General features: G+C 46.5%; 1 protein-coding gene across 3 annotated transcripts in view; it reads right to left on the reverse strand.

Annotated features, from left to right (window-relative positions):
* Window positions 1–27,711, reverse strand: part of Sulf1 (Extracellular sulfatase Sulf1) — a 51,956-nt gene that overhangs the window by 5,254 nt on the left and 18,991 nt on the right. For 2 of the 3 annotated variants that reach the window (XM_076391128.1, XM_076391126.1), the window contains exons 2-8: window positions 18,314–18,629; window positions 17,726–17,965; window positions 6,792–7,113; window positions 1,220–1,370; window positions 903–1,078; window positions 452–562; window positions 19–311 (exon numbers count right to left, since the gene is read on the reverse strand). In XM_076391128.1, coding sequence (XP_076247243.1) covers window positions 19–311; window positions 452–562; window positions 903–1,078; window positions 1,220–1,370; window positions 6,792–7,113; window positions 17,726–17,965; window positions 18,314–18,563 — 1,543 coding nt within the window. In that variant the 5' untranslated portion in view covers window positions 18,564–18,629. The remainder of the gene's footprint in view (window positions 1–18; window positions 312–451; window positions 563–902; window positions 1,079–1,219; window positions 1,371–6,791; window positions 7,114–17,725; window positions 17,966–18,313; window positions 18,630–27,711) is intronic. The other variant, XM_076391127.1, reaches the window with a different exon arrangement.

The raw sequence follows: 27,711 nt of genomic DNA on the forward strand, positions 1-27,711 counted from the left end.
ATGTAAAAAAAGAATTACTTGAATCGTCGATGATAGAATCTTCGAAATCCTCGTCCTCTGAGATATCCTGATCGCTGCCAGTGTCGTTTTCTAGAAACCTATGCTCTGTCTCATGTTCGGTGTCGGCATCAGCTGCATTATCGTCTTCTTCTTCAGGTGTTGCGTTCGCATGCTGCTTAGCGAGAGTAGCATTCTGCTTTCTAGCTTCCCTTGCTTTCGATTCCGCGATCGATTCTGGAGTCTCTCGTCGGCCAGAGGATTCTATGAGGAACGTGTCTGGCCACTTGAACTTTGATCTTCTACCATGCTTACTGTAACACCGTAGTTTTTTTCATTATGAAGATCGAAAGGTAAAAATCCTCTGTTTCGAATTGTTCTGATGATCCTTGCAAATCTGGTGTTTAACTTGCGACGTAAATACGGGGAAAAATTGGCAAAGGATTACACTCACTTTTGAAAAAGTTTCTTGAAAGAACGACCGTCCATCTGTGGTGGCGTCTCGACGCCAGCTATGTCTAGGAACGTCGGCGCCAAGTCGATGTTCAAAACTATGTCGTCTACGCTGGAACGTCATATAGATGCTTTATTGTAATCCGATATTGGACCATCCATTCGGGGTATATAAGAGTACACATATATTCCCTGCCCTACGAGTTTATCTGATTTTTCTGACTCACTAGTATTTAACTCATAGACTACTAAATCAGTTTGACTATATTGTAACTTCTGTGAAAGGTGACTATATATCCGATGTGATTCATAACACTTAAATGTCCCATCATCTTTCGTTTATTTTCCCTACGTCCCTGACGATGTAACGAGTGCTTCCTGGTACGCTGAATCTGAGAAATCAGAGTACGATTTGTCCTACTCAGAATGAAAATAATAATATACTGGCTTACATAGTGCCGGGCTCGATTCCAGGTCCTCTGATGAGGAATGGCACCCTCACGTCGAATTCAAATGGAAAACTTTTTCCTTTAATTAAACCAAACTGCCCCAAATGGTAGCCGTGATCAGATGTGTATATTATATACGTGTTGTCCAGTTCCCCCAGGTCCTTCAATTCTTTGTAGATCTGTCAAGAAGAATGGGCTGGTAAAAGTAGATAGATCATCTTTTCAAGGAACTAGCATTTGGTTATTTTCTCGACACATTCGTGGCAGAAGCTTCAATTAATAAGTATCGCCAGGAGGAGTGGTAAACATGAATCACTTACCCTATCCACCGCGTCATCCACGCTCTGCAGCGTTTGGAGTCTCTTGGTCATTAAAAGGTCCGTAAATTGCTTGTGAATCGGCTGCATCTTTTGAGTCACTTGGAGAATCCATTGCTTGTCTGGATTAGGGGCGTAATCATACGCTGGAGTACTGAAACAGAAATGGAAACTTAAGACTTGTAGCGCTGGAGACCTGGGCGTTGCGTTTACTTTCTCTATTGACGAAAGTGAAACCTAAGTAACTTTACTATTTCTAAGATTATTTTCGCTGGAATTGATATCTCTCCTCTTCAGAAGGTGGTTTCATTTGCACAGGCCACTCCTTACAAGAAAATACTTTTTCTAAGCGACAGATGGTGATTAAGTCGATTCGTCGAACAATCTCCGCCCATTAGCGACTAATTGCCAACTCGAAGCCAAGTCTCCTCTCGCCCGAGAATCCTGGTTAGCCGATTATGTGGTACAGTAGCTCGGGTAACTATGATTCAGGTGTACACGCATAGTTCCATGGCTGGAATCCGAGTCGACTAGGCGAAATTGAATTAATCTCGAGAGTCTAGCGAGACGCAAGAGTTCGATGCAACGAGAAACGGGTGGAACGTGGTGGATCCTTCAGACACACCGTATCCTCTCTCCTTTCTCTTCTCTCTTTACATCTAGCTCTCCACCAATTACGCGAAACACGAAATTATGGGTAATTGGCCCTTCACCTTCCACCACGTCCTTCAGGAACGCTTGCCTCGGACGTGGATACCTTTCTCTTATTGGCGGACCTTCGTACGAAAACTGGTTTATCGGTCCTATCGTTTGGAAGCTTCATAGAAGACTGAAATTGAAGGTGAAGTTTGGGATGAACTTCTGAGGTCGAATTTGGAGAAAATTGGAACGTAAAATGTTGAGAGTGGTTTCTTGGTGAATAGAGTTTAGCAGTTGTTGAAGATTCAAGTATTTTCAATTCCAATTCACGGTCCCACTTCTAGATCAGGCTTGCAGTAGTTAACTTTTGCGCAATATCGTCTCATTGCAAAAGGCGGCTGTTCAATTAAGCCCCGCGACTTGTTCAAACATGGACGAATTCTGAGAAGCAGAATTAAGATGTAATGCTGGCTGAAAACGAGCATTTCGCGTGCAGTGTTATTACTCCCAAGGATCCTCGCTTCTATCACTCATAAAGGTCATCAATTTTCTCAAAAACGAGGCCATCGGGCATTCATTGCTTAACTATCCGTCTTTTAGAGACTATTCTTGCATCAAAGAAGGAAGTAGACCCGCACGAAATAAATAGTGAACAGTGAGGAAATGCAGAGAGTCTAAAGAAATCGTTTCCGAATAACAAGCGTAATTCGTCGAAAGGAAAGGAAGCAGGAACGAGCACGGGCCAAAATGTGCGAGCTGCTAAATGAGAGCGGCAGAGAGGCAGCGAGGGGATCTTAAAGAGGAACACGGTTCGCGTTAATTTCACCGGATAGCCTTTTCGTCCGCCTCGGCTGGCGGCCGCAAAGCGGCTGGTTGCTTTATGCAAATTCAAAATAAAGCGCACAATCTGACGGTGGCCCCCGAACGAAGAATACTCCCCTCGCCTACCGCTCCTGTACCCACCGTATTTCGTCTGGACTCCTTAATTGCGACCTATTCTCCGTACACCAGCTCGCCACGGCCACTTAACTCTCCCGCGAGACACTCCACGATTATATTTGCACCCAGACACGCGCCCCCGCGTCTTCCGTCTCCTGCTGCATCTCACTCTCTCGCCTATCTCCACGTGCATCCCCTCGAGATCTTGCTCATCGGTCTCCTGACCATCTGCTATTTTGTTTTCTATGCGACATGCGTTAATTCTCCTCAGGGATAGTAAAACGCTTGTCTGGTACATCGACGTCTATCAATAGACCTCTCAATATTTCACGTCACATTTTTCTCTCGCCAAAACGTGAGACAATTTTGCGAGTGCTTGCAGCAGACGGATGTAAGGATATCGTGTACCGGGGGTAATCGATATTTGAGGTATCTGGAGTGCTCGTCAAGCATCCCCAAGTAGGAAAGGAGGCCATGTAAAACGAAGGAAAATATAAGATCTGGTTGGGGTAATAGACTCTGTCGGAGACAACCTCGAGTTCCTTTTTTATTTTTTTACTACGACACCAGTATCAGTCTTTTCGAAGGAGAAGTTTTTACGTAACGAGATGCGTGCATTGAACCATAAAAGATCCATTATTAAAGCCAGGCGAATACACGTGCATCGAATCACTCGTACTTGTCCTCAAGTACCACTCCAAGTATTAATGATCCGGTATCAAAACGATCCATCTCTGCCGTTTCAACTCTTCCGTTTTCCGTTCCTTCTCGATCGCGTTCACCACGACGCGTGTCTTTAGTCTCGATCGAACCCCTCGATACACGCGCGTTCTGTCGCCTCGTGTTTACCCACGCCTCGTTAATCAATTCCACTGGTACTGCTGGTACCTGTTATCGCGAGATCTACGCAGATCTAACGCTGGAAGTCGACGTGATGCATGAATAGGCACCAAGCGATCGATCACGATCGCGCTTTTCCTGAAAAATGCCTGAGAAACCGCGGCACAGTACTTCAGCTCGATTTTTTCCTCCTTGCCTCCGAGGAATGCAATCATCGTGGCCATCCTTTCATAAATTTCTCCAGCTAATTACTCCCAGCGATAAATTCTCCGATTATCTGCAGCAGTAGGGGGCGATATTAAACAGAGACGTGTTTCGCTGGAATTAAAACACAGCCCGCGGCTGAGTGTCGTATACGCGCTTAATGCAAGCCAAATCTCTGATAAACTCCACTCCCGAGGCGTCGCCTGCGGATTAGTCATGGTGAAAGAGCACTGTCAAAATATAAGCGGGTTCGTTGATCGCGATAACTGCGGCTCTTGATTGGAAGGAGGCCATTAACGCGATTCAGATTAGAGAAGACTGACTGTGCTAATCGCGATCAGCTTAGCGGAGTGCGGGTAAGACGAACCACTAGTTGATACGCTCGGCTCGAGCAAAGTGTCTCAAAGAAGCAAATTAGCTTTTATTCAGACAAGTCGACTTCAGCGAGGAGGCATCTGATTTGGAAGATTCACGAGTAGCCGCGAGGCGAGAAGAGGAGAGAGCAATCAGGGAAATTACCAGAGAGTCGTAAAACTGATTTCGCGCCGGTGTGTCGTTTTAATTCTCTCGCGAAAAGAATATTAATTTGCTGGCAAGCCGATCAAATAGCTGCTTAAGGGTAGAATGTGCCTGAGCCCGTGGTAAAAGCACCGTGAAAGCTCGTAATTGCGCGCGTCGTGCCGCGTCGCGCATTAATTTCTCTCGATTAACTTTTGAACGACGCGACAAGAGAACAGGCTGATGCACGAGCGTAGAATTAAAACCGCCGGTTATGGAATTAAACGATGTCTATGCTCGTGACTTTGCGATGCCAGCACGCGTTATGGATCGTGTTTAATTAGAATTTACTGCGTCGTGTGGGGATCGATTTCGCGCGAACTTTAAGCACAAGGAGAACTCGCCTCGAAAGTGGTCGATCTTAGTTTGGCTTAGAGATGCCTTAGTTTACACAGAATGGTGATGGGAGCAGAATCTGTGCCAGGGTTCCCAATTTACTGGTTTTCAGTTTGGCCCAGACAGTTTATTCTTGAAATTTTGTCATTTTTAGTTTCCAATTGCTCTCCGATGTAGAAGTATTTGAAAAGGCTTCTTCGACCCAAGAAATATGTAGAATTTATTCTCTATGCTGCATGCGAAAGCAAGAAAATTCAGAACGTAAAGTTTCTGAATTCTTCGGTAGCTCAGCAACGTGTTATTTCGCGTAGAATGGCATTGCCGGGAGTAGAACCTGTGCCAAGCACAAATTTATGCTTCTTGATTGTAATCCTACTAAATGGCTGGTGTACAAAGTTGGGTATGTTATTCGCCTATTCGCGAGGTTGCTCTCTTTGGACCGCAATTGCTTTTTGATATACAATCAATTGAAAACCATTTAATCAGTAATCTACGTTCTACACAGTAACAGAGATTTATGTTCACTTCTATTCAAGAAAGCATATTCTTCGATAGGAATTCTGCATGCATGCGAAGACTGCGAATTTACGACTTTCCCTTTAATTCGAATAAATTGCGAACAGCTATAACCATTCTAGTACTCGAACGTTTTCCAATTGCCCTGCAATGTACAGTAGAATGACAAACGGCTAATTGGACGATGGCCCATATTGGGGGGACTTTGGCCCAATTGAATCGTTCCAAATAACTCGGTAATGAATCATTCCTGCCTCTCGCAGAAAGAATCGAAGCAGTCTTTTCCTCTCGGAGAAGGGACAGCTAAGTGCAGCAACGACCTATATAAGAAAAGGAAAAAAAACGGAAGGAAGACCTAGCAAGAGTGATGCTTCAGCGGCTGAGTATATTCTTCGTTCGCGTAATAGTATCATCGGAGGATCAAACCCGTACAAGAATCTGCGCCGAGATATGGCAGAGAGGAAAGCGTTTCGAAAAATCGATGAATGGAAAAACGGTACCCACTCGTGGCGCTTGCAGACGCAACAGAGTACTCGGAAATGGAAGAAGGATCGCTTTAAAATCGATCGGGCGCTTATCATGGCACACCGTCTCCAACAAAAATATTCCCTCGTACAATGAGGCAATCTGTAGTCCCCCTTTACAAAAGATCCCTCGCGAAACGTCACGCGCTCCTCTCCTCCACGGCCCTCTGAATCGTACTTGCAGCAGGTACACGTCCAGCGAAACAGAGGCGAATGGAGGCAGAGGGAACGCGTCGTTCCGCTCGCGGGGGAAGAATGAAAGATGTTTTTCCGTCGTGGAACAGAGACAGGTGAACATAATACCTGCATCACGGTGGCACAATGACGGGCGTTGTCCAGAGGGGTGAGACGAGACTAGTCCAAGTGGGGTGCACGTTTTTTAGTGCTTTTCATCGCGCACAGCACGCCCCGCGTCTAGGGCACTCCATCACACGACGATGACACCCTGTGGATGCAGTTATCTATCCGGTTGTCTAGTCTAGAGTGCCTCTCGTCACCTGCCTCCGACTTCGTCTTTTCGCTTACACGTTGTTAAATCGTTCGCCAGCCGACCAGTCGCGCGCTCGTTGTAAACCACCTTGCGTATTCTCGTTCACAGAACTTCGACGCCGGATGATAGGCTCGTATACGCGTTTGTCGGTTCGGAGAAACGAGTCTTGCCGTCAGGAAGCGTTGTCAAGTCCGCGACACTGACGCGCGCGATACCGTTGCGCGTTGCCATGCACGTCAACGCGAATGAAAATGACGAAGCGATTGTTGCAAATATTCTAAAGAAACTTTGTACCGAGAAAGAGTAGAAAATGCAAAATAGTGTTTGAAAAACTATCCAGCTGCCGAAAGAAACTCAATCTGGGAAAAGCAGGAGGCAGCTATCTAAGCGGGGTGGGGGGGGTTCGTTGAAACAGAGGGTAAACGCAATTAACGCGCAAACAAACTCCTGATCCAGAGGCTAACGAACTGACCCAGATCCGAGTCGAAAGTAACGAAGGCAAACGCAAATGACAAACTTTCGTACTTACTGGTGAGTGGTGACGTTGAAGAAGAGGTGGGAGAACTGGGGTGCGGAGTCCTCGGGCCCGTGGGGGGCCGGGAAACTCGCGACGAGCATCACCGGCTTCCGGGCGAAATTGTGTTTGCTCTGGCGCAGAAAAGCCACGCTGTCGTTCGCTATCAGGTCCGGGTAATAGTCCTTGCTGTACTCGAAACCGTGCTTTATCTTCTTCCCGTTCATGTTGACGCTGTAGTTGTAGTACCGTGAATTCATTATAAGCCCACCCCACTCACGCCAGCCTGGAGGTATGTACGAGCCGTTGTACTTGTTCAGATACTTGCCGAAGTACCCTGAAACGTGTGTTTCGCGATAACAAGTGGATTGAATTCACGCCAGCCTGGTTGGAGCTGCTTCGACGAACCGATTTCAGAGTCGAATAAAGACTGCTGGCCCTTAATTGCTCTTCCTCTACTTTAACCTCTGATGTGGCTTGATTTCAGGTGAGGGAAGGGATTTTATTAGTCGGCTCAAGTTGTTTAGGGCACGGTCAGAGTTCACGATTGAATGAGTAATAGGATAGAAGGCGTGGTTGGTTTATTACAGTCTTGGCGAAAAAAGACTACCCTTCGACTATCGCAATAATAATTAATGTTCCACCGACACGCTCGGGTCGTCACAGGAACTGAGTCATGTAACACATCGATTACCCAGCCTGACAGGTCACTTTTATTTTACGCAAGCTGATTCGCCTGGAAGAGCCTCTGTAACCAAAACTGGAGTACCTTCAGAAATTTGCAAACTTGAGAAAAAAGTTAATGAAATTTGCACTTTCCCAGGGAGTAAGCTCTCAGCTGAGAAAATCCCAAGCACATGAAAGCTTTCCTCGCCGGGGGGCTCGATAAATCAAAAGGCAATCCCATTTTCCGCTTCCTACCCCCTTGCGTGTACGCGTATAAAGGCGCGTATAAAGGCGCGTCGGTCAAGATTCATCTCAGCAAACGTTGAATTATTCATATGGGGAGAGCATCAAATAATTAATTCAAAAGTAGCAGAGCCGCGTCCCTTTCGCCGTCCCTTACGGCGTTTACATACCTGTTGTCAGTAGCGGCGGTAGGGTGGCCGTATCGAGCCTATACCGAAGGGCTTATTTATAACAGTTGCAGTGACTCGTTGGTCCGGGGCAACTTTTTGCTGGGCCAGGACCACACCGAGCCGGAGACCAATCGCATTACTCTCTCGTTTTGCGTTAACCGATGACATCTCAATAAAAGGCCGCCTTGTCCGCTAAATATAAAGAACAGTAAATCTTCCTGGAACGGAGGCCGTCGATTCCAGCGAAAATTCCGTGTCCTCCTCGACGACCTCAGATCCGTCTCGATCGCTCCACGTGGACGAGAGACGATTACTGGAAAAAGTTTGATGAAAGTGCTCCATGCAGCTTAAACAAATGTGGCTATTCGTAGCCTTTTTTCAGAAACTTCTCTCTCAGACTTAAAACTCTCTCTGATCCGCCAAGTAATTGATGTTACCGCCGAAAAGGAATTTTGCTTCTGAGTGGCGTTCATTTTCAGAGGAGGACCATCCATCGAAAATCGTTCGCGTGCAGAGCCATGTCCTGTTTCGTGACAGACAAAATCGCTTCGCGATGGGACGCTCAGTCCGGTTTTTTATTGACCACGAACTAACAGTTAGACCGGAAGAAGGAAAAAGAAGGAGCCGTGGATTAATTAGCGACGTCGTTCGAAAGTTTTCTCGATCGTCAGAGGCAGATACTGTCGGGCCACTTTTTGAAAGCGAGACACGTTTCTCACGGAACGGGTTTAAAGAATCACGTTGATGCAGGCGAGGAATTTGCATAAACGACTGCTAGCCGCGGCACAGTGGCTGCCCGCTTCCACGATCGCGCTTTAATTATCGATAATTTGAGCTTATTGAGTGGCGTGCCGTGCATACATCCAGCGGTCGACGACTTATCACTCGGCTAATCAAATTAATCGACCGCGAATTATGTAAAATGATTTTCCACCGTGAAGCAAACGATGGGATATATTCACTGCTTTTATCTCTTACAATGTACTGTGTTGTTTAAGCGAGCAATCTCGAAATTGAAAGTTTTGGAATTCCTATGTTTTGATTATTCCTCCAGGAATTAATCCTTTATTGAATGCATCGCGAATATCTCAGATGTGAGCTGCACTCATCTGCATTCTTTCATATCGATTTGTTTGGTTCTTCCGCGTCGATATATTTTCTCGGGGTCGTTGGTACGGTTGCTTCAAGTGCACTTCACTGTGGCCGCTGACTTAGCGCCGGCCTAAAAATACCTAGATGCACTAGGGCAGCCGTAAATACCAATTAGATTGTTATCGCGAAATGCGGTGCATGCGAGGAACGCTCGGTGTACAGCGTGCTCCAATAACGATCGAGTCACCGGTGTAACGTGGGTCTAATTGGCACCACGTCATTCCAGTTAATCACTGTCCTAGTACCTTTCGTCCAGATACACTATCAGCATCGAAAAAGATGCATTCCTTAAGAAACCTTATCAGAAAGTATCTTATCTCATTCATCTTTTAGTCTATACTCAGTTCGTTCGGTTCTTTTCATCGAGTAGATCGCATTTTCAATTATAACTGCGGCATGTGCTCCAATCATTCTTCATCTCGGTGCCCCATCCTCCTGATACCCCTTCTGCCTTTCAGTTTCCCATATATCGCCCTCGTTATTCACTCTTCGTTCGGTGGAAACGAGTTCACGTCAAGGGAACGCAACCTTCGCCGTCGTCCTCGATTCGACGCAGCTCGTTGACTCGACACATCCTTTTCACGAATTCGTCGGTCGGCCTGGCCCATATTCCCGCTGCATCGACCGCTGCGTCGACCGCTGCGTCGACCGCTGCGTCGACCGCTGCAACTCCCCTCCGGCTCCACCGATTCGTTTTGTTTGTCCCGACCGAAGCACGGGCCGCGACTGGCGCCAGGATATCACGGCTCCTCCTTCGTCCTTTTGTCCCGCTTTGTCGGACAGACCGATCGACCGCGCCGTGTGTCTCGGCTTTTTACGGCCGAACGCCACATCCAGATCTCTGCTTTTGCATTTTCACTCGCGCCCAAGCTTTTTCTGTCCCGCTGCTGCTGCTGCTGCTGCTGCTGCTGCTGCTGCTGCTGCTGCTCCGGGTCAGCCTTCCTCGCCGTTCGAGAAGCAACAGGTATCGCGCACCGCGGGCCATCGGGCTTTCGAATCGTTACAATTGCCCCTCTCAGCCCTTTCCGAGGAGAAGTCGGGAATCGTGCTTGTGTGGATCGAGGCCTCCTGGAATTATGCAGGTGATCCAAGTGAGTTCATATTGCCTGCAATCCTTGATTCGTGAAATGCATCCGAGTCAGTCGGATCAACGGTACCACCAGGGATATTAACACGATTAACTGCAGCGAGTATATTTGGAGCATCGCGATGCGCCAAATCGGCAATAGGAATTTCCAATTATTTCGGTCAGGTGTTTCGTGACGTGGGGGTATTAACCCCCTTTTCTAGGGAGGCTTGCGAATCGTTCGCATGTGGCGACGTTTGAACAATTCAACGTTAATATTCGTGTTACGAAGATTTAAAGGTGCATCGCATGCATTCGTTACACTCGCGGCATAACAAGTCCGTTTAGCTACCAGTCAGCAAAAGGACTGGCATAACAAATTGAGAACTCTACTGTTGGACACGAATCCCAGTTGTTAAATGAAAATAAAAAAGCAAAAGCAAAATGCAAACGATAAATGGCTCAGAGTGATGGACACGCGAAGTCGAAGATTCTAAGAAGGATTGGAAGCCGCTTGTGAGCTGCTCCTTCTCTTCCACTTTGTACATGTATTCTTGACAAATATTCAAGGTGCGTCACAGAATTGTTCTAGGAAAAATTCTCCAGAGGTTTCTTGAGAAAATTTCACCATCGTTTTCGTATAATTAACTAGGAGCAAATAAGCACTTACAGGTTGTATAGCGTTCTTTTATCAGTACAATTGCGTCCTCATTATGCATCCACTCTTACACACTATTATATTCAATAAGAGCGACAATTCTCCCAGACATTAATCATAGAAACCATTCTTAACAGTTTTCGTGGTAGTACCAACAGTCTTACACTGATGCGGTCATTATGCAGTTATCATGATTATGCAGATAATAGCGGTCGATTCGTGTTATTACTGACATAAGCGTCTGTTGCATCGTAAAGATCCTTTCCTCCTTGTCTTCTTGCTCCCTGTTCGTTCTCGATTATCCACTTTTAAGACAGTGAGTAGGCTCTCCTCTACATGTATGTACGTAATGTACACGACACGTTGGCATATGTCGTCTGACCGTCGTATCAAACAAGAAAGTTACAGTGACGATGCCATTTACAATCAATCGCGAACGTTCAGCAAATAGCACTTTATCGAGAGAAGGACGCCTCTAATTTGCAGCTGCACCTGAATCGCAATGCCGTTTATCTGTTCGCGACTCCCACGTGCGCCTTATTCCAGGCTGATATTTCGCTGGAATTTGAGTGGGTGCATCGTGCAGTGCATGCCCTGCACGTGTCATTTTATAGCTGATCCCTGAAACACGTTCAGCGATGCATTTCTCTGTTAAGTAGTATAAGCATGTCTAATACAGACAGTTTTGATTATTATTCTGCGTATTAGCAAGACCTAGCATCAAAGCTTCTGCCTACTAGGTGTACAATTTTTGTCTGATCTTGCAAAAAGACGATGCGCTGAAAAGGTCTGCAGAACTCGTCATTCCGGCAGCTTAAGGTGTCATCCGTTTTCGGCCAATCGCAGCCAGCGTCGCGCGCCTTTTGACGACGGTAGATGGAGGGTCGCAAAACCCCGATGAATGCACCGATCCGTAGGGCTGCACCTGCATCGTGGGGGCCCTTTTGTGCGCGTCGTGTGTGCGACCCTCGTGTATCCTCAGCGAACGTGTGGGTGCCTTGCGTTAGTCCAGCTCGTCTTCGACCTCTCCTCTTTCTCCCTCCTCGTTTTCCCCTCTTTTCTTCGCGTCCCACGAGCCCTCGAAAAACTGGCGGCGCGTCCTCTCGAGCCGCAACAGCCACGAACAATGCTCTTCCACTGGTCTGGCGCGGTGCGATTTAAATTTAGATAATCTCACCTGCACGAACCCGGAGGAACCCTCGCGTTACTCGTGCACACGAAAGTGCTGCGTGGAGCTGAGGGCTGCCAGGGCTTTCTGGATCTCGAAACTTGCGTTTCCCTCGCTGAGTGTAATTCAAAATCCTCGTCTACTCCTGGTGTGATGTTCTGAGATTTCAATTGCTCTCTTGGGATGCTTGAAAAGAAGAGGAGGAACAAATTCCATACACCACCTTCTCTTTCTTTTTCCTTTCCAAAGTTCTAGTAGATCCAGAGATATGCACTTCTTTCTTGTACCTAGATGTTAACGTTCAGTATCTCTTAATATTCAGCACGTGGAACTCCCTGGTCTTTCACGTTACATCACGTGCACGTCCATGTAGATGCGCTGATGCGATTCAATGGATTCTGCAAGAGATGCATGAGGCTGCCGTCGCGGGGAGAGTAACGACTACGTCAGCGATGAACCACAAAGCAACAACAGCAACCTGGCTATCCTGATAACGGCTGGAGCTCGCTCCAGGATCCTCACGAACGGTCCATTCGACATTCGTGCAGTTCTGCCACATCTCTGCTTGTATCTATGTTCAGCTCCCCTCTCTTCAGGATTCTGCGATCATGTCTATGGTACATAACTTCAATAGCGCGGGATACCAGTCTTCTGGACGTAGGTCTCTTGCTGTCACATCACCCATCTCTATATTCTCCCACAATTTTGAAGCTTACTTTTTTTGGAATTTTAGTATTTCCGTCGTTATATTTCCGTCGTTAAAGCTTCTGTCAATTTAAGTGAATTCAGATGGTATTTGTGGGACACAGTGGAGTAGAAGGTCGAGCTGATTTATAGAAATATTCGAACACGCATAGAAGAGCGTGGACCTGTACCGAGGCCGCGAATTATGGGAGGACGAGGAAGGAACGCGAGTCGAACACCGCGATATATCGTTTACTAGCATCTCTTCAAGTCATCGCGAGCCTGGATCCCCTTTGCTTGCCCTCTCTTTCCCTCCTGGGACAGTTGTAGCCGCGATTCGAGGAATACCCTATTGGATTGCCATATACGACATCCCGGAACCGTGCGAACTTACAAGCGTATAAGGAGATTTGTTTTATTACTGGCTAGGCTCGCTGCGTGAGGGTAGGGTATAGGTTCTTGGGGATACGTCGATGCGAAAATACGACTACGGACTATCGAACATGCTCGTGCAACGTAAATTCCATGGGAAGACCCGCGGCCCTTATAGGCAGAAATGTTTTTACTGTAGATGTTGGTCGTCAATCGCTCCAGTGAATCCGGTTGTGAATATTTTAAAGTAGATAGTAAGTTTTTTGAGTTGTCTCGTAAATGCTGCCTCCAAAATGAGGGTTCTTGACATATTCCAGGGATATGCATTCAGAAATGCATCGTGTGAGAACAAACACGACGTTTCTGTTTGACGATCGTTTCCTCGCCTATTGGGATTTTCAGTTAACAGGTCTGACCGGTGTAAACCACGCTACCGAGTGTTTCCTCTGACCGTTCTCGCTTTCAACACTTCGGGACAAGTCGAATCGAGTCCTTTGGTTATCCTACTGGTACATCTATTCTGTACCTGGCGCGGCTCTCGACGACCGTGTGTGGCCTTATCATTATACCCAGCCGTCTTCAAAGGGTGTCGTAAAGTGAACCGAACTCGTCTAAAGATGCTGTCGAAACTTTCCGCTGTTTGCTTTTCGATGAAATGTTCCTCTTAGCTTAAAACTGGAGTATCATTTGCTTCAAATGATAACTTTCGTACTTGGAGATGTTAAGGAAACTTCTGTGCATCAAATTGAAATCCTCTCTTCTGAAAAAATGCAAGTAGACTTTGGTATCTCTCTCCATCCACGACAGCAATTTTCCGCACCGTGAGAATATTCTCTAGGCAAGCAATTCTTCCGCACGACCTCCAATACTGAAGACAATCAGCTCGTACACATCGAATCTCCCTTCGGATCGGAAGAATCGACGCGAAACTCGCTCTGGAGCGTTTCGTGGCACGTATTTCCTCGAAGACAGAACGCGAAAAGACACGAACAATCGAGGCAAATACCGTTGTCTTGACTACGCCTCGTACTTACTTCCTGGCGTGGCATTATGCAGCGAATGCCTTCTGAGCCAGAGACGCGGCGGATCGATCGTCGATCGAAGGTCGGCCGCGTGGGTTTCATGAAATTCAACCTTCGCGATCGAGCGGATAACCGAGGACGTCATAAACCGATCCTCGCTCCTATTACGCTAGCATGAGCCTCGTCCGTATCCCCGTTTCATATCTGTTGGCAAGGTTCGCGCGCATGCACCCTGGGCTACGATCACGGACTAGTTTCTCGGACCTAATTAGCATCGGCAAATTCAGGTCTAGTTTCACGCCCGTGTCGGACAACGGTGGGGTCTTGAACGCGGCTTAAAGGTGAGCCGTAACGTATGCGCGCGTGACAAGATCCTCTTGCGAAGATAGCGAAGAAAATTTGTCGCCCGGCCTGCCAGCCCCGGTATTCTGGTCAGGGACACTCCGTGTACAACGAACGACGATAACGAAACCAGTTCTCTTTCTCTCTGCGGCCGTTCCGTGCCGGCGATCGACCTGGTCGTCGCGGATCATGGCTCATAATTATTCGTCCAGCGATGCAAAGCGATTCTAGGTGCCGACCGATCGATATTCTTCTCTCCTAGCCTAGACAGCAACTAAAGACTTGTCAGGCTGAAGGTGAATTACCTCAGCGACGAGAAACTTGATTAATCATCTCCCCATTTCTGGATAGGGTCTTCTTGTCAAATCAAGGGCCTGGCCAAGCCCATTAAACGCGCCCCAGCAACCAGAACGCTATTACAAGAGCCATCTTCGTAATTAGGGAACACTTTCGCTCTCCAAAGTCGCGCGTTTCGTTAGATTGCCTCACGGAAGCGTCACGCATCGCAAAATTTTGGAAAACTGCCAATCCTGTGCCGGATGTGGACGAAGCTTAAGGCTGTGAAGCCTGGTCGCTTTCAGGGAGCAACGTCCTAGCCTCTTCTCGAATATGGTCGTACGTAGAGAAGCTGCCATGGAAGCACCGACAAGGAAAGACGTCATGGTTAAAGGGAATACGCGGGGCCGAAAGGCTTGCTCCCGACAGGAGTAGCCTGTCTGCCCATCGAAGGGTCGAACTGTCACGATCGTGAGAAGATTTTTGTCTCCCCGCTGGCTCGCTCGCGCGTTCCTCTCTACCGGTCGTGATCTCTTTTCTTATGTGCACCCTTTCTCTCCCCCTGCCCTCTCCGTTGATCGACGACGACGTTGCACTGGGAATTCGAATGCACGGAGGTCGATTTCATTCGTCGCTTTCACGAATAATCTTCCTGAGAGGCTTGCAGGATCTATGCACACTAGCTGGGAAACGGGGCCGCTTGATCCAGCGCACAGAATCCGGTTGATGGTATTTAGGCGACGATAGTGCTACCTTTAGGTCGAGGATTATCACTTTTTTTGGAAAAGTAAAAATTGAGAGAAAGTGTGTCAACAGGATTGAGCTCATTGAGAAAGGGCTGATAAACGAGGTAGTTAGGAATAATGAGATATAAAATCACAGGCTAGAAAATAGTGAATAGGTGGAACAGCTACGTCGATGATTAGGGCCAGCAATTTCTTATCATGAACCTTGTCTCGGCGCCTGGATATCGGTTAGCAGATCAGGCATTAGACATTTATAAAACGAGCCAGCTCCCGAACATGATTCCTTAAAATAAATCCGTGAGGGTAACAGCGGAGTAATTTCAAATGTAATTTGAAGATAAGTCCAAAGATTCGGAGATAAGCGTTCGGCAAAGTAGGCTACCCGAGACTACGTACTTTAGGCTGAAGATAAAAGTGTAAAGGAAGAAAAGGAAGGCTTAATCAGTTACCGGTGACTTCAAGGATAGCCTCGTCACAAGAAGAGGTCAGGGGTCCTTTTTCCCTCGGATTACAATGTATCCGAGCGTTTTAAGGCCTCTCTGCTGGAACTCCTCGTAAGTAAATTTAAAATGAGGCACGAGTTCGTCGAGGTGGAACTCTCTGAGATGGCTTATCCGTAGAAGTTTCCTTTTTCTCTCCTCGCGTTAGCGGGTATCACAGCATAACCATTAAAATCCAACAATTAGGGTTCTAACATCGAGGCAACCGAGATGTTAGATTAGGTATCAAAGTGTATGGCCAAATTTGAGGTCCACATTCTTCGATGGCCCGATCCTTTGGGCGTTTCATATCCTCCATAAACAGTGCAAACTCAGATCGCTCTCAAGCACGTAAAAAGGTGTCTGTAAACACCTGCAGACGATAGGAGGCCCCCTCGAAAAGGCGAGGAGAGCAGCGTTGAAACCTTACCACCGATTCGACCAAGATAGCTCGACCGCCTTCGGTGAAAACGCAAAAAGACCAATGCCAGAGGTGTCGAGTATTCTCCTGCCTTCAGATGTGTTTACCTTGAATCAGGCTCTCTTGAGGCTGATTCAATACCGAGGGTACTCGTTACACGATCGATTCAACCTGCTCGATTATCGATGCCTTCTTACCCTTCACAGCTCATACTATTTCCAGCCAAGATTTTTCCAACTGCTTTCGTGTCCTCTTTTCTAAGTTCGTGATTCGAATGAAATGATCCAGAAGTGCATCCAGCTGTTAGGTTACAGCATCCAGTAGTATCCAAAAGGTTAAAACTCCCAACGTGGCTCGATTTAACCTGGCCAACCCGGTAGAGTCCTCGATGCCCCGTAATTGTATCTCATCGATGCCTCCTCCGTCTGGGATGCACCGACAAGAGTGCATCTCGTGCACTGGTAACCAACGAACAATGCAAACACAATCGACGCTGCAGCTGCAATTCATCCGCCACGTTCGATCCACCGACGGTTCCTGAATTATTGCTCCCGATGATCGATCGCGGCGGTGCCACGTTGCAACCGTTTTTGGCCGCGTCAGAGGGCCCTCTCAGCTTCTACAACCGGCCAAGATTTGCCGTGGATATGCCCAGCGGGGAAGGAAGACAGGGGAAGCACAATTGCGGGCCGACGCGCGGGACGAACTCGCCTGGCGAGATCGAACCTCGAGGATTCTACGAGAATCCATTGCCATATTCGTTGTGGCCTGGAGGCTTGTATTCGAGTGTCTCGGCTGACAATTATGAGCCAAGAACGATGATCGTGACACCCACTCGTCGAGGATGAAGATAACGCGTTGAATAGCTTGACTACTTCATTTCAGGGACCACATGGCTTTAGATTTTGTGTACAGTCGCCTTGAACATGTATTTTTAAAATTCTTTTCTCTGTGGATTATTGAAAAATCCCAACCAGAGCGCAACGGTCCCGTTTCCACGGCAGTAATTACTTATGTAACAAGGATTTATCGTGTTGTACGTACTTGACTCCAATTACGCGTGCAGACTGTTGCGCTCTCGCAGGGAAATAAATAGAGACTTCGCTTCAATTGAAGGTGGTCAGATTCTCTCTCTCTCTCTCTCTCCCTTAACAGTGTCAGTGGTCAGCAAATGCATACTGCTTCGCCATGGCCGTTTGACTAATCACTCGTCGTCGACAAATGGCAAATTCCTTTAGCCATGTGGGATCATTAAGTCGCGGTGACCGATCGTTGACCAGGAACGCGACGCAATAAATAATCGCTGAAGGGTCTCGGCTAAATGCGACGACGCTTGTGAATCGTTCAAATTATCGGTTCGTCGATGCTCGAGGGCTGGACAAGTGGAAGTTGCGTGACACTTGATCTGCGCGTCTACTTGGACGACGCGCATCAGTAGAGTCTGTGATCGGGAGGGATGGAAGGGGATCAGATTAAGTACTCACCGGTACGATAGCCCGCGTTACTCAGGTAAGCGGCGAACGAGTGTGGCTCGTGGTCTCGTTGCCACTGGGGGCTGCTGCAGTTGTCGTTGTTCGTGAAGACCTCGTGATTGTGAACGTAACGGCCGGTCAGCAAAGAGCTCCTGCTCGGACAACACATAGGTGTGGTCACGTATGCGTGTCTCAGCTCGGCTCCCTCGTCCCTTATTCGCTTCAGGGTCCGTGGCATGAAGTTCAGCGAACCTGAGGGATTGGACCAACCGCAACAGACGATCAAAAGATTCGTTCGTTCGCTTGCCCGCTGGATCTACGCCTGCCGAAAGCAGCTCGGCAGGGATTGCAAGACGAATAGGGGGTTCCTATCTCTCAAGCAGATTACTTTTTCGGAGAAAGGACCGATTCGCTCGTTACGAAATTCAATCTCCCTCTTTGGCTTTTGCTAGTCGTTTAGTTTCGTATTTAGGCTTGCAGATCAAATGGGATCATCGTACATCCAAATAAGATTGATAATGGAAATTTGTCGCATTAGAAAAGATGCAATAGAAAAGGGGGAGTCGAGCAAAGTGAAAGTAAAGCAAAACAGGGACTCACCTAACTCAACATCCTGATCGTCCGTCAGGATCAGGACAATGTTGGGTTTTCTCTCTTTGGGCTGTTGATAGGGTAGATAGGGGGAACTCGATTGGGCGTTGTAGTTGTTGTTGCCATTGTTATAATTAGACTTGTGGAGGGAACCGCGACGCTGACCACCGTAGACGTCGTCCGCAGGAGCGTCCGCGTCCGTTCGTCTGGCATTGACACCTAGCCATACCACGGCTAAAAACTGCAGTAACTTCCTCATGGTGGTAGTTGGTCGTCGGTTGCAGGCTCTTCCTCTCAATCGAGTGTCATATCATGGCTGCTGCTGCTGTAACAAGTCAGGCATGTCACGTGTTAACGAGCTGTTTGCTTCTGACGTTGATTGGATGGAAACGCGATAAGTCTGGACTCTAATCTTCGATTGGATCGAGACCGTACGCGTAATTGGCGAGTTTGATGATCGAATCTTTGGAATTTATCACTGCATGTTCATGGTTATTATTTCACGATTAATTTAATGGACTTTCCCCCAAGGCTGGCTATGGCTGGACGCATCTACTTCAAGTTTAGCTATATCACTGAACGGTTCAGTAAACTGAGAACCATGTTAAGGAAACTTTGAGTAGCTATACGTCGGAACAATGCATCATCTAATAACCATGAATAATACTGTGAAACTTGAGATCGATATTTCAGAAATAAGACAAACAGACATCTGTCAGGTGTCTTGCATTTCTACTGTATATTTCAACATGATTCGCTATCACTGAATTTGACTAACGATTGTGATCAGATCGTGAAAGAATGAAGAAGCGACGTTTCAGGACAGGAAGTGGAACTTGAGCAAATTTACAATGCGGTTCGATCGGTTCTCAGGAACGAAGGAAAGCATCGGGAAAATGTTTTTCACGCTGGAGAGGCGGCATTCGAGTCGTGATCTTTACCTCCCGACCTATTTCCGCTGGGATACGGCCTTTTATTAAATTTCTCGCTACGTGCCATTCCGTTTTCGCTGTTTCGGCGGCGCGACAAGAATAAGAAACGATCGTTACCCTGTTGTTGCCACGAGTACCGTTCCTGCCATTGTCGTTGCCTTCAAGTGCCGTCGTTCCTATTGAAACTTAGATTTCCTTCCGACGACAATATTACATTGGTATTTCGTTTCTGCATTCACGAGATTTCACCTGGACGCGCCTTAAATGCGTGACTGGGAATAAGTGGGAATAAGTTCAGGTGCGAGAACCGGCCGTGGTACATGGGAATCTACCTCTGCAAAGATCACGCCGACTGACCTCTACGCAGGGACTGACACAAGCATAGATCGGCGAAAGTGAGATTTCATCTTTATATAGCCACCTGGCGAGCTGTGTTCCACGATGAACGAAAGCTTCACCTGTTGTCGTACAAGAAATAGTGCCAATATAAGAAAATCCGCGGAACACAATCGTTAGATGGATTTCCTGCTTTCCCTTTACACTTTTCCGTGCATATCTGTTCATCCCACAGATTTTTTCTCTATAAAAATTGTACGTTAAACTTTATATAAGAAGGCGTGATTTATTGCTGTAAAGTAGAAGTTTAAAATAAAAGTTTCCTACTTGAAAGGCAATCGTAATGTCGGCAAGATTATAGATCACTAATTAACGAGCAGTATTATAGAAGTGAATCGAGCCGAGTCGTGTTTAAAGGCGGCTGAAAAGATGTCAGGAAGTGATGTCACAGCCGATCTGGCCATTCGAGGCAGTGACCCCCATCCCGCATTAATTACCACTAATTGATAATCACCTCGTCTCTCTCGGGCAGAGCAGGTAGGCAAATAAGACCAGCCAGGGTGGAGAGAGAGATTGAAAGGCTCAGACATGGAGGGAACAATGCAGTCCTCTTTCTTCCTCTTTTCCTCTACTTTTGGGACTTGCCAAAAGGATCCTCGTACGATACATTATGCAATTTATCACGTCATAATTGGATATCTGGTAGTCAATTAATTCGTGGACATACGTGGAACCTTTGACGGGACTGGGAAACGGGAAAGGAGGAAATTGGTGTCAGGGTCGAATGGTAATTGAATTGGGAAATGGAGCGTCTGCGTCTGATGTGGCTATTTCTACTGAATTCGTAGGGCTCTCCAAGCGTTCATCTCTCAACTTAATGTTCTTACTCCTTCTCCTATTTATTAGCTCAGCTAACACCTTTTCGAGCAAAATGCACCAGAGTGCATCGACCCCTGAATTATTTCTTGTAGCTCAGACCTGAACCAGCCAACTCTATAGCAGCTAAGAATAGTAAAACAATAATCCCTGCACGCCCGTTTCGCAACCGCAGGAATTGAGTAACTGCACGCGCCGTCGGCGTTGCATAGAAGCCTTTGCGCAGACAGTCGAGGAGTAACTTCAACCTCGATCGTGTTCGTTCAATGGTCCATGAACCGGGAAACCGTGATATCGATCAGCATCAATTAGTACTCAATCTCGTTAGCACCTAGCATCTAATCCAGCCCGCGATCCAGGCAAACAGGCCCATAAATATTGCATCCACGACAGTGAACAGTCTCGACGGGCTGCATAAAGCAGAGGCTGCTGGCTCGTTTGCATTCGATTCACGTCGCGCGTGCCCGCACGCGTTTTTCTCGCCCCTGCCCTCCGCCTCGTCCTCCTTTCGTTTGTTTCCACGGATCGTCTCTTCCCTCGGCGACGTGATTCATGAGAACGCTCAGCGTGGGTGGCTATCGACATATGCGCGCTATATACGGTCCAGTAGGTCGCAGGTAAAGCGGATGTTACGCGTTCGTACGCGTCCCCTGATGTAAACCTCGGTCGCGACACGTTCCTCGATGTCGCGAGTGTAGGTCGAGCCTCTGTAGGTCGCCTCGTCGTCCTGAAGGAAGTGAATATTCATTCGAGGCGTTCAATGCGCGTGGGAAGCGCCACGATATTTACGAGCAACTAAACGATCGTGCCGTTGATCACGATAACGATCAACGGGCACAATGCCCGAGACGCGGGCGAAAATCACGCGTCCCTGATACGCGAACTCGTGCGACCAGAGAATTCGCCAACTGTGCACTGCTAACTTTACTCGAGTGAATGGCCGTTTCTTGGACCACTGAAATAACACTTCAATGAAACCTACTTCTCTCATTTTACTACTACGAGTTACAGATTGATAGATCGTACTTGAAATGCCATTTTAGAAATCTAATCGTTCGGGTAAAAATTTGAGTAATCGCAATTGCCATTTACCTTTCAATAGCCGCGAAAACTTGGCTGAAAGTTTCCAACAGTTCGAGTAAGATTCGAAGGAAGTTCCAAGGCGCCGCGCCACGCGGCGAATCGCTTTCCCCATCACGTTCTTCCTTGGAAACCATCGCTCGCGCCGTTATTATTACGATTCGCTGCTGTTAGCACTATATCCGACAAACGCGAGGTATTCTCGCCGGGTGAAGATCCGAATAGAGGGGCTGATGATAGGCTGAAAGAACCGTCTGGACTCGTAACACTGACTCGAGGATTAGACCATCTGCGGTTTACAATTGGCCGCGGCTCGTCGAGCAAATAACAAGTTGGTGAACGATCGCTATTATCGCACATGTATGACCATGTGTGGAGATAATGGACTCTCGTTTCCGTTTTAATGACTTCTCTACCCTTTGTAAGTGAGATCGTAACCAGGGTACAAGCATAGAATAATATTAAAAAATTATAAGAGGTCAAAGTTGATGAAACGCGCTCGAATTGGACAGTTGACACTGTCACGAGCAAGTCTTGATCGCGCTCGCGGCAGCGTGCGATCTCTGACGTCACTTCCTGGGTCAGAACAGCAGGAACGCGGACTGAATTCAGCGCAATCAGATAATGCGAGTATAAACGTGTATGCAGCCGTGTTTCGACTTCACATGATGTGAGCGGGTGTCCATCGACCCGCTAGAATGCATCTGGTTCCCTATGCAACGACACGACACGAAATTACCTTGCTACTGGTTTCAAGATCTTGTTTGTGTCTATATCCTGTCGATTCTTCTTTCCTTTGAAAAAGATCCCTCTACATACACAAGTTTTGTAAGTAGAATGTTATCAGTGCACACCGAAATAGTGACTGGACAAATTCAGTCAAAAGAGAAATTTCCTGTTCCACATTACACACCTAGAGGGGCACTTCCACGCGCCCGGAATACCGTGATATCCATTTCCTGCATCCGCTTGGAACTCGCGCGAGTTCACCAGCTAATTAGTTAAACTGCTCGAGCAGAGTAACAAGATTGAACCGCGGCACGCGTGTTCGCTACACGAACGACGATTTGCTCGTGACCGTCGCGGTGATTCAACAGAAAGGATGTTAAAACAATTAATGCAATAGTAACGTGACGGCTTTAGATCCATTTGCGTCGCCACTTACCGTGTTTGTTTATTTAAGGGCTTCTAACAGACGCCATTTGGGGTTAATGATTCAGGCAAGTTTCTGAGTAAGCGTGATTATACTTGATCTGCTACCCCCTGAGATTTTAGCATCGAGTTGTTTGGGCGAATTCAAAAGGGGGCGCGAAAATGAGAAACGACGAAGACACCTCCCCGTGACGCCACCTCGCCCGGGCAGTTATTGTTCTCGGATGAGAGACCAGAGATTTCGAGGGAAAGATTTCTGAGGGGGCAGGTTCTCGAGCGCGACGAGATCGAGATCGTATCGTACGCGTATTCCACGGAAGCTCGAGAAGCCTGTGTATGAATGAAAGCTGTACAATGAGCAGGGGCGAGATAAAAAACCAAGCCCTGCTCGGGGTGTAGCTTGTAGCGAGATAAGTCATCAGTTTTTCGGAGCACTGTATGCCTGTTAAAATCGTCTACAATGATTCCCAAGAGTACTGACCCTAATATTGTTCAGAATCTTTAAAAAATTAAACACTTTTGGATGAGAAAGTTTCAGAAAATTTGCAACCACTAAGCACTCAAATTTCTTTCAATTACATTTTTATTCGATTCCCAGAAAAACAACCCTCAAGCAGTCACCTTTATTCCCTCCGCAGTTCATGGAGTAACATTCGAGATTGCTATCGGAAAGGGAGCGGCGCGGGCAAAAAGTGAAAAGGTCGCGGTTCGATGCAGTGGATAACGCACAATTAGCGACACGTAATTAACGAGGGTTGCAAAATGGCGGGGGTGGCGGGGCGTGTGTTTATTCTGCCGCGTGCGTGCGAGGGCGTCGCAAAAGGGGGAAAGGAACGGAAGATAAAGTTGACAGACGGTCGAGCCAAGGCAGACGAACCGAAGGGTGAAAGGAGAAGAAGATTGCGGCAAGACAAGGACCGAATCGTCGGGGAGAATGCTAGACTGCTTGGCGGCTGGTGCTTTATCCGCCCACGCACTCGAGTTGCTGTGCTTCAGCTTTTAATGCATGAATATCGTGGCCCGTCCTCTTCCGTCGCGTTTTGCCACCTCCCCCGCTTGCTCAGCTCAAAATATTTCCCGTTGAGAGTTCTGAGATCAATATTTATGGATTACTAAACACAGAATGCACTTCTTACTGTACGGAAATAACTCGAAAAGATCGCTTACAGTTTACAGTCACTTTGAACTTGTTGAAACTGAAAGCGCTTAACACAGTAACTATGTAGGTAGATGGTTGTTTTGGTTCTTTTCTAACATGCACAGATAAAACTGAAAATTTAAATATTCGAATATTTGAATATTTAAAATTTTGAATATTTGAAATTTTGAATATTTAAAATTTTGAAAATTTGAAAATTTGAAAATTTGAAATTTGAATATTTAAAAATTTGAATATTTGAAAATTTGCATACTGTTAGAACAAAGTAGACATCGTGTATTACTGCAGCTACAAAGAAATAATCTATTAAAAAGAACCAGAGAATGCGGTTAACAAATTCTTAATGAGAATTTGTTTCATTTACGAAGTAAGTATTTACCGGTGCAGTAACTTCATTTATCAGCGGTAAGCCCACGCAATTACGCCTCCCGTCGTTATTAACAGGTTTTATTTTAAAGACTGTAATACGAAAAGCATAAATTTCGGTAGGAGCGACAAGTGCAATGTGCGTACCGCGATACTGTAAATTTCGGAAATTGTTGGCGCTCCTGAACGTTACATCGATAGTCCAGATTCTCCTGGTTCTTTACATTTTTGCTCGATTAATATGCCCGGAATATTGGCGCGATAACGTGGAGCACGTGGCTGCTGCCGCCAGATAATATTTCTTCTCTCCGTACCCTTCTATTCTGTCGCGTTCGTTAGGATAATTAACATGCCGCTGCACAGCCGTTTTTATTCGCATTTTTCTTTCAGACAATTCGCCGTTTAATTGCTACACCTGTGCATCGCAAAGGCATAGAGTTTTTTCGCGTTCACCAAGCATCGTGAATAAACCACAGCCAGGGTGAAAAAGGATTACCACCCTTGGTGAAACTTGCTCTTTCGAGGAACGTCCCCAACCTCCCCCCAATGGCACGGAATAATTTAGTCATCTAATTATTAATTGGAAATTGATCGGAGTAGTAAATGGAAGATATTATTTGCAATAATTAGGAGATATTAAATTTGATATAAAAAGTTATCGTGCTTGGGAACGCTGTCGATTTCCAGAAACAACTGCTAATTAAGCGAATCTGTCTATGAAGCAGAACTAATTATACAAGCCTAACTCTACGGTGTGCCCAATCTCTTCCAGTATTTATTTCGCCACCGATTGTTCCATTTTCTCCTCCATCGTTTTGCCAAAGTCCACTTACGCAACCAACCTCATTGTATCTTTTAACACCCCGAAGATCAGCACGGCACCAACGAATGCAATTGCGTTGCACAATGTTTGTGCTCCCTCGCGTGCACCAGAGACACGAAGTTGCATTCTGCGGCCTGTTGCAACCGCCTCATCCTTGAACGAAGCCACAAGGTGGATTAATAGCTCTTGATCGAGCTGCTGCGCCCTACAGAGAGGCCAACCGATGGCGTCGCCATCAGCGAGATGAAAAAACTGTTGACCGGGAAAGTAATGTAGCATCGTCGATGCAATATCGGTACCGTCTTCGGCCATGCACTTTAGTTAATGCAGTGGTCTGCGGTCGCAATTTCTCCGTAGACACGTAGGATCGAGAATGGGTTCCTATCTACTCTGATCGAGACATTTAGCGCGCGTTCGTGATGTTGAATTTTCGTTGAGCAATTTTTAGAGCTCTTCAGGACCACTTGCATTTCTAAAATCCACGTATTTCATGTTAATTTTAATTCAGCGAAACCGACTGGTTCGATAAGTACATTTGTTTACATTGTACAGGAAAACTCATAATCCAGAACAGACAGTCGGAATTCCTGTCGATCACTCAGTCGAATTAATTAGCGCAACAGAAACCAGAATCGAATCACCCGCGTGAAACTCGAGACGTTATCGATACTTTCGAATAAATTACCTTTGACTTCCACAGTTTGCTAACATATCAATAATTCACGACGGAATTCGCGAAATTGATAAGTAGCGAACGTTCCCTCGATCGTGATACTTTAAATCATTTACTCCTGGTCGAAGGGGCCCCTCTACAGATTTGCAGAAAAAAGATTTAATAACAGGTTGCCCAGCCGATCATAATGCTTAGCCGGTTTCCAGTTATCTGTCCGGCCAATTAAATTCATTAGCCAGAAATTACGGGTTCAAGATACACGGGCGCGGAAAGCTGCTTTCCTTTCGTATTTCAGCGCCCTGAAGAACTTCTTTGCCGCCGTTTTTCTTGCTAATTGCAATCGCTGTTTTGACACGTTTTTTTTATGATTGTTTAATAACGAATGGTTCTGCTTACCGCAGTCTCTGGTATCCAGGGCTCACGTGACACGTGAGTCACAAGCTTGTCGGTTCTCTTCCCGTCCATCTTGGAATAATTAGCCAAAGGTCAATGCGAAAATAAACTTCGTTCTTCTCTTCAATAACTTCATCGATCCAGAGATTACAGAGAGTAACAGCACTCGGGGGTACGTATTGCGCGACATCTATAAATATTTTGCGCATAATCGAAGATCCTTTTGATCGAGCACAGGCTTTAGAGTTTTCTCCAACCAGTGTTTCGGCCAACCGATTAACGCGCACCGTAGAGAATGAATAATTGGCCCCTTTAATAAAGCTAACGCTCATCAATATTAATAGTCCCGTGTCTTTTCTCTCTTTCGAGCGAAACCAAGATCTGAATTTTAAAAGCGTCTCGATAACCGTCGAGAGGCCCCTCGTGATTCATCCGCTGGTTCCTTTTTTTTAATTTGCATCGGCACGCGTTGATGGTTGTTGCTTTGAGTTTCAAATAGTAAAATATGAAATATTTCGATGGCATTGATGAAATTCCTCCGAGAAGGCACTGATGTCCCTCGATTATGTTCCGCAAAGGAAAAAAGTCTTCTATGTCGACATGATATTTCGCGAGAATGGAAAAGGCAAAAGAAGCTTTCTCGTAACAGGTGTCGACATTCTCAGGCGATTTGACTGCCGCTCTCAAGTGCTCTGGCGTTGGAAACGACAGGATATGCACAAGTGTATGTTGAAATCCGTCTCCCACGTTCTCAAGATGTTTGAATAAAGGGCCTGTACCCAAGAGTTCAATCTTTCTTTAGAAAGAGGAACATTAAGCTTCGTCGAAAAAAAAATGATCTATGTTAAAAGAGTACTACCTGCTCTTTGCCTTCTTCTCGTTATTTCCTCTTTGCTTAGAAAATATTAGTTGATACATTGAAATATGTGCCAGCGTTCCACTATTTCTCTACAGCACCCACATTTCAGTCATTGTTCAGACTCTATTCAGGGCTCCGTAACTCCAAAAGAGGCGCTCGCAATAACGTTTTGTTTCTTCAAGACGAGAGGTCACCGGAGGCAATTTGTCCGCAGCCGACGCACCAGGGAGAAGAGCCTAAGGCAAACTTTGAACGTTTCCTCGGCTGTTCTCGACTTTTGTTTCGCCATTCGTTCTCTCTTGAATTACACAGGGCATGAGTGGATGTAACCGTGACCCGGATCCCGTTAGTCGCACTATTTGAGCTTGAACTTCTTTTCGCTAGTCAATGGATTCGCTACAGTGGCACGCCTAGTGTCTCAACAAAAACGATTTCAGCTAACACCTCTTCTGTCTAACGGTCCAAGCATTCACATTGTTTGTCCACCTAGAGGCAAGCTAAAGCTCGTTGAAAACTTCTTCAGTGGGTTTTGCTTGAATTCTGACACGAATTCATCAGCATTGCAACCCCTTTCATCGTCAGTGTTAACATCCTCCGTTTCCGCGACACAGTATCCGTATCCGTATCCATGTACTTCTCGCGTAAAGACAAGAGACATGAGCTCCGACGGGACGGCCTTAAGTCTCTTAAACAAGCAGAATAAGCTACTTATGGAACCCTGAACCGGTCAGCCGTGAAGATAGAATGCTATATACGAG

Source organism: Calliopsis andreniformis, unplaced genomic scaffold (genome assembly GCF_051401765.1).
Source record: "Calliopsis andreniformis isolate RMS-2024a unplaced genomic scaffold, iyCalAndr_principal scaffold0022, whole genome shotgun sequence".
Taxonomy (NCBI): Eukaryota; Metazoa; Arthropoda; class Insecta; order Hymenoptera; family Andrenidae; genus Calliopsis; species Calliopsis andreniformis.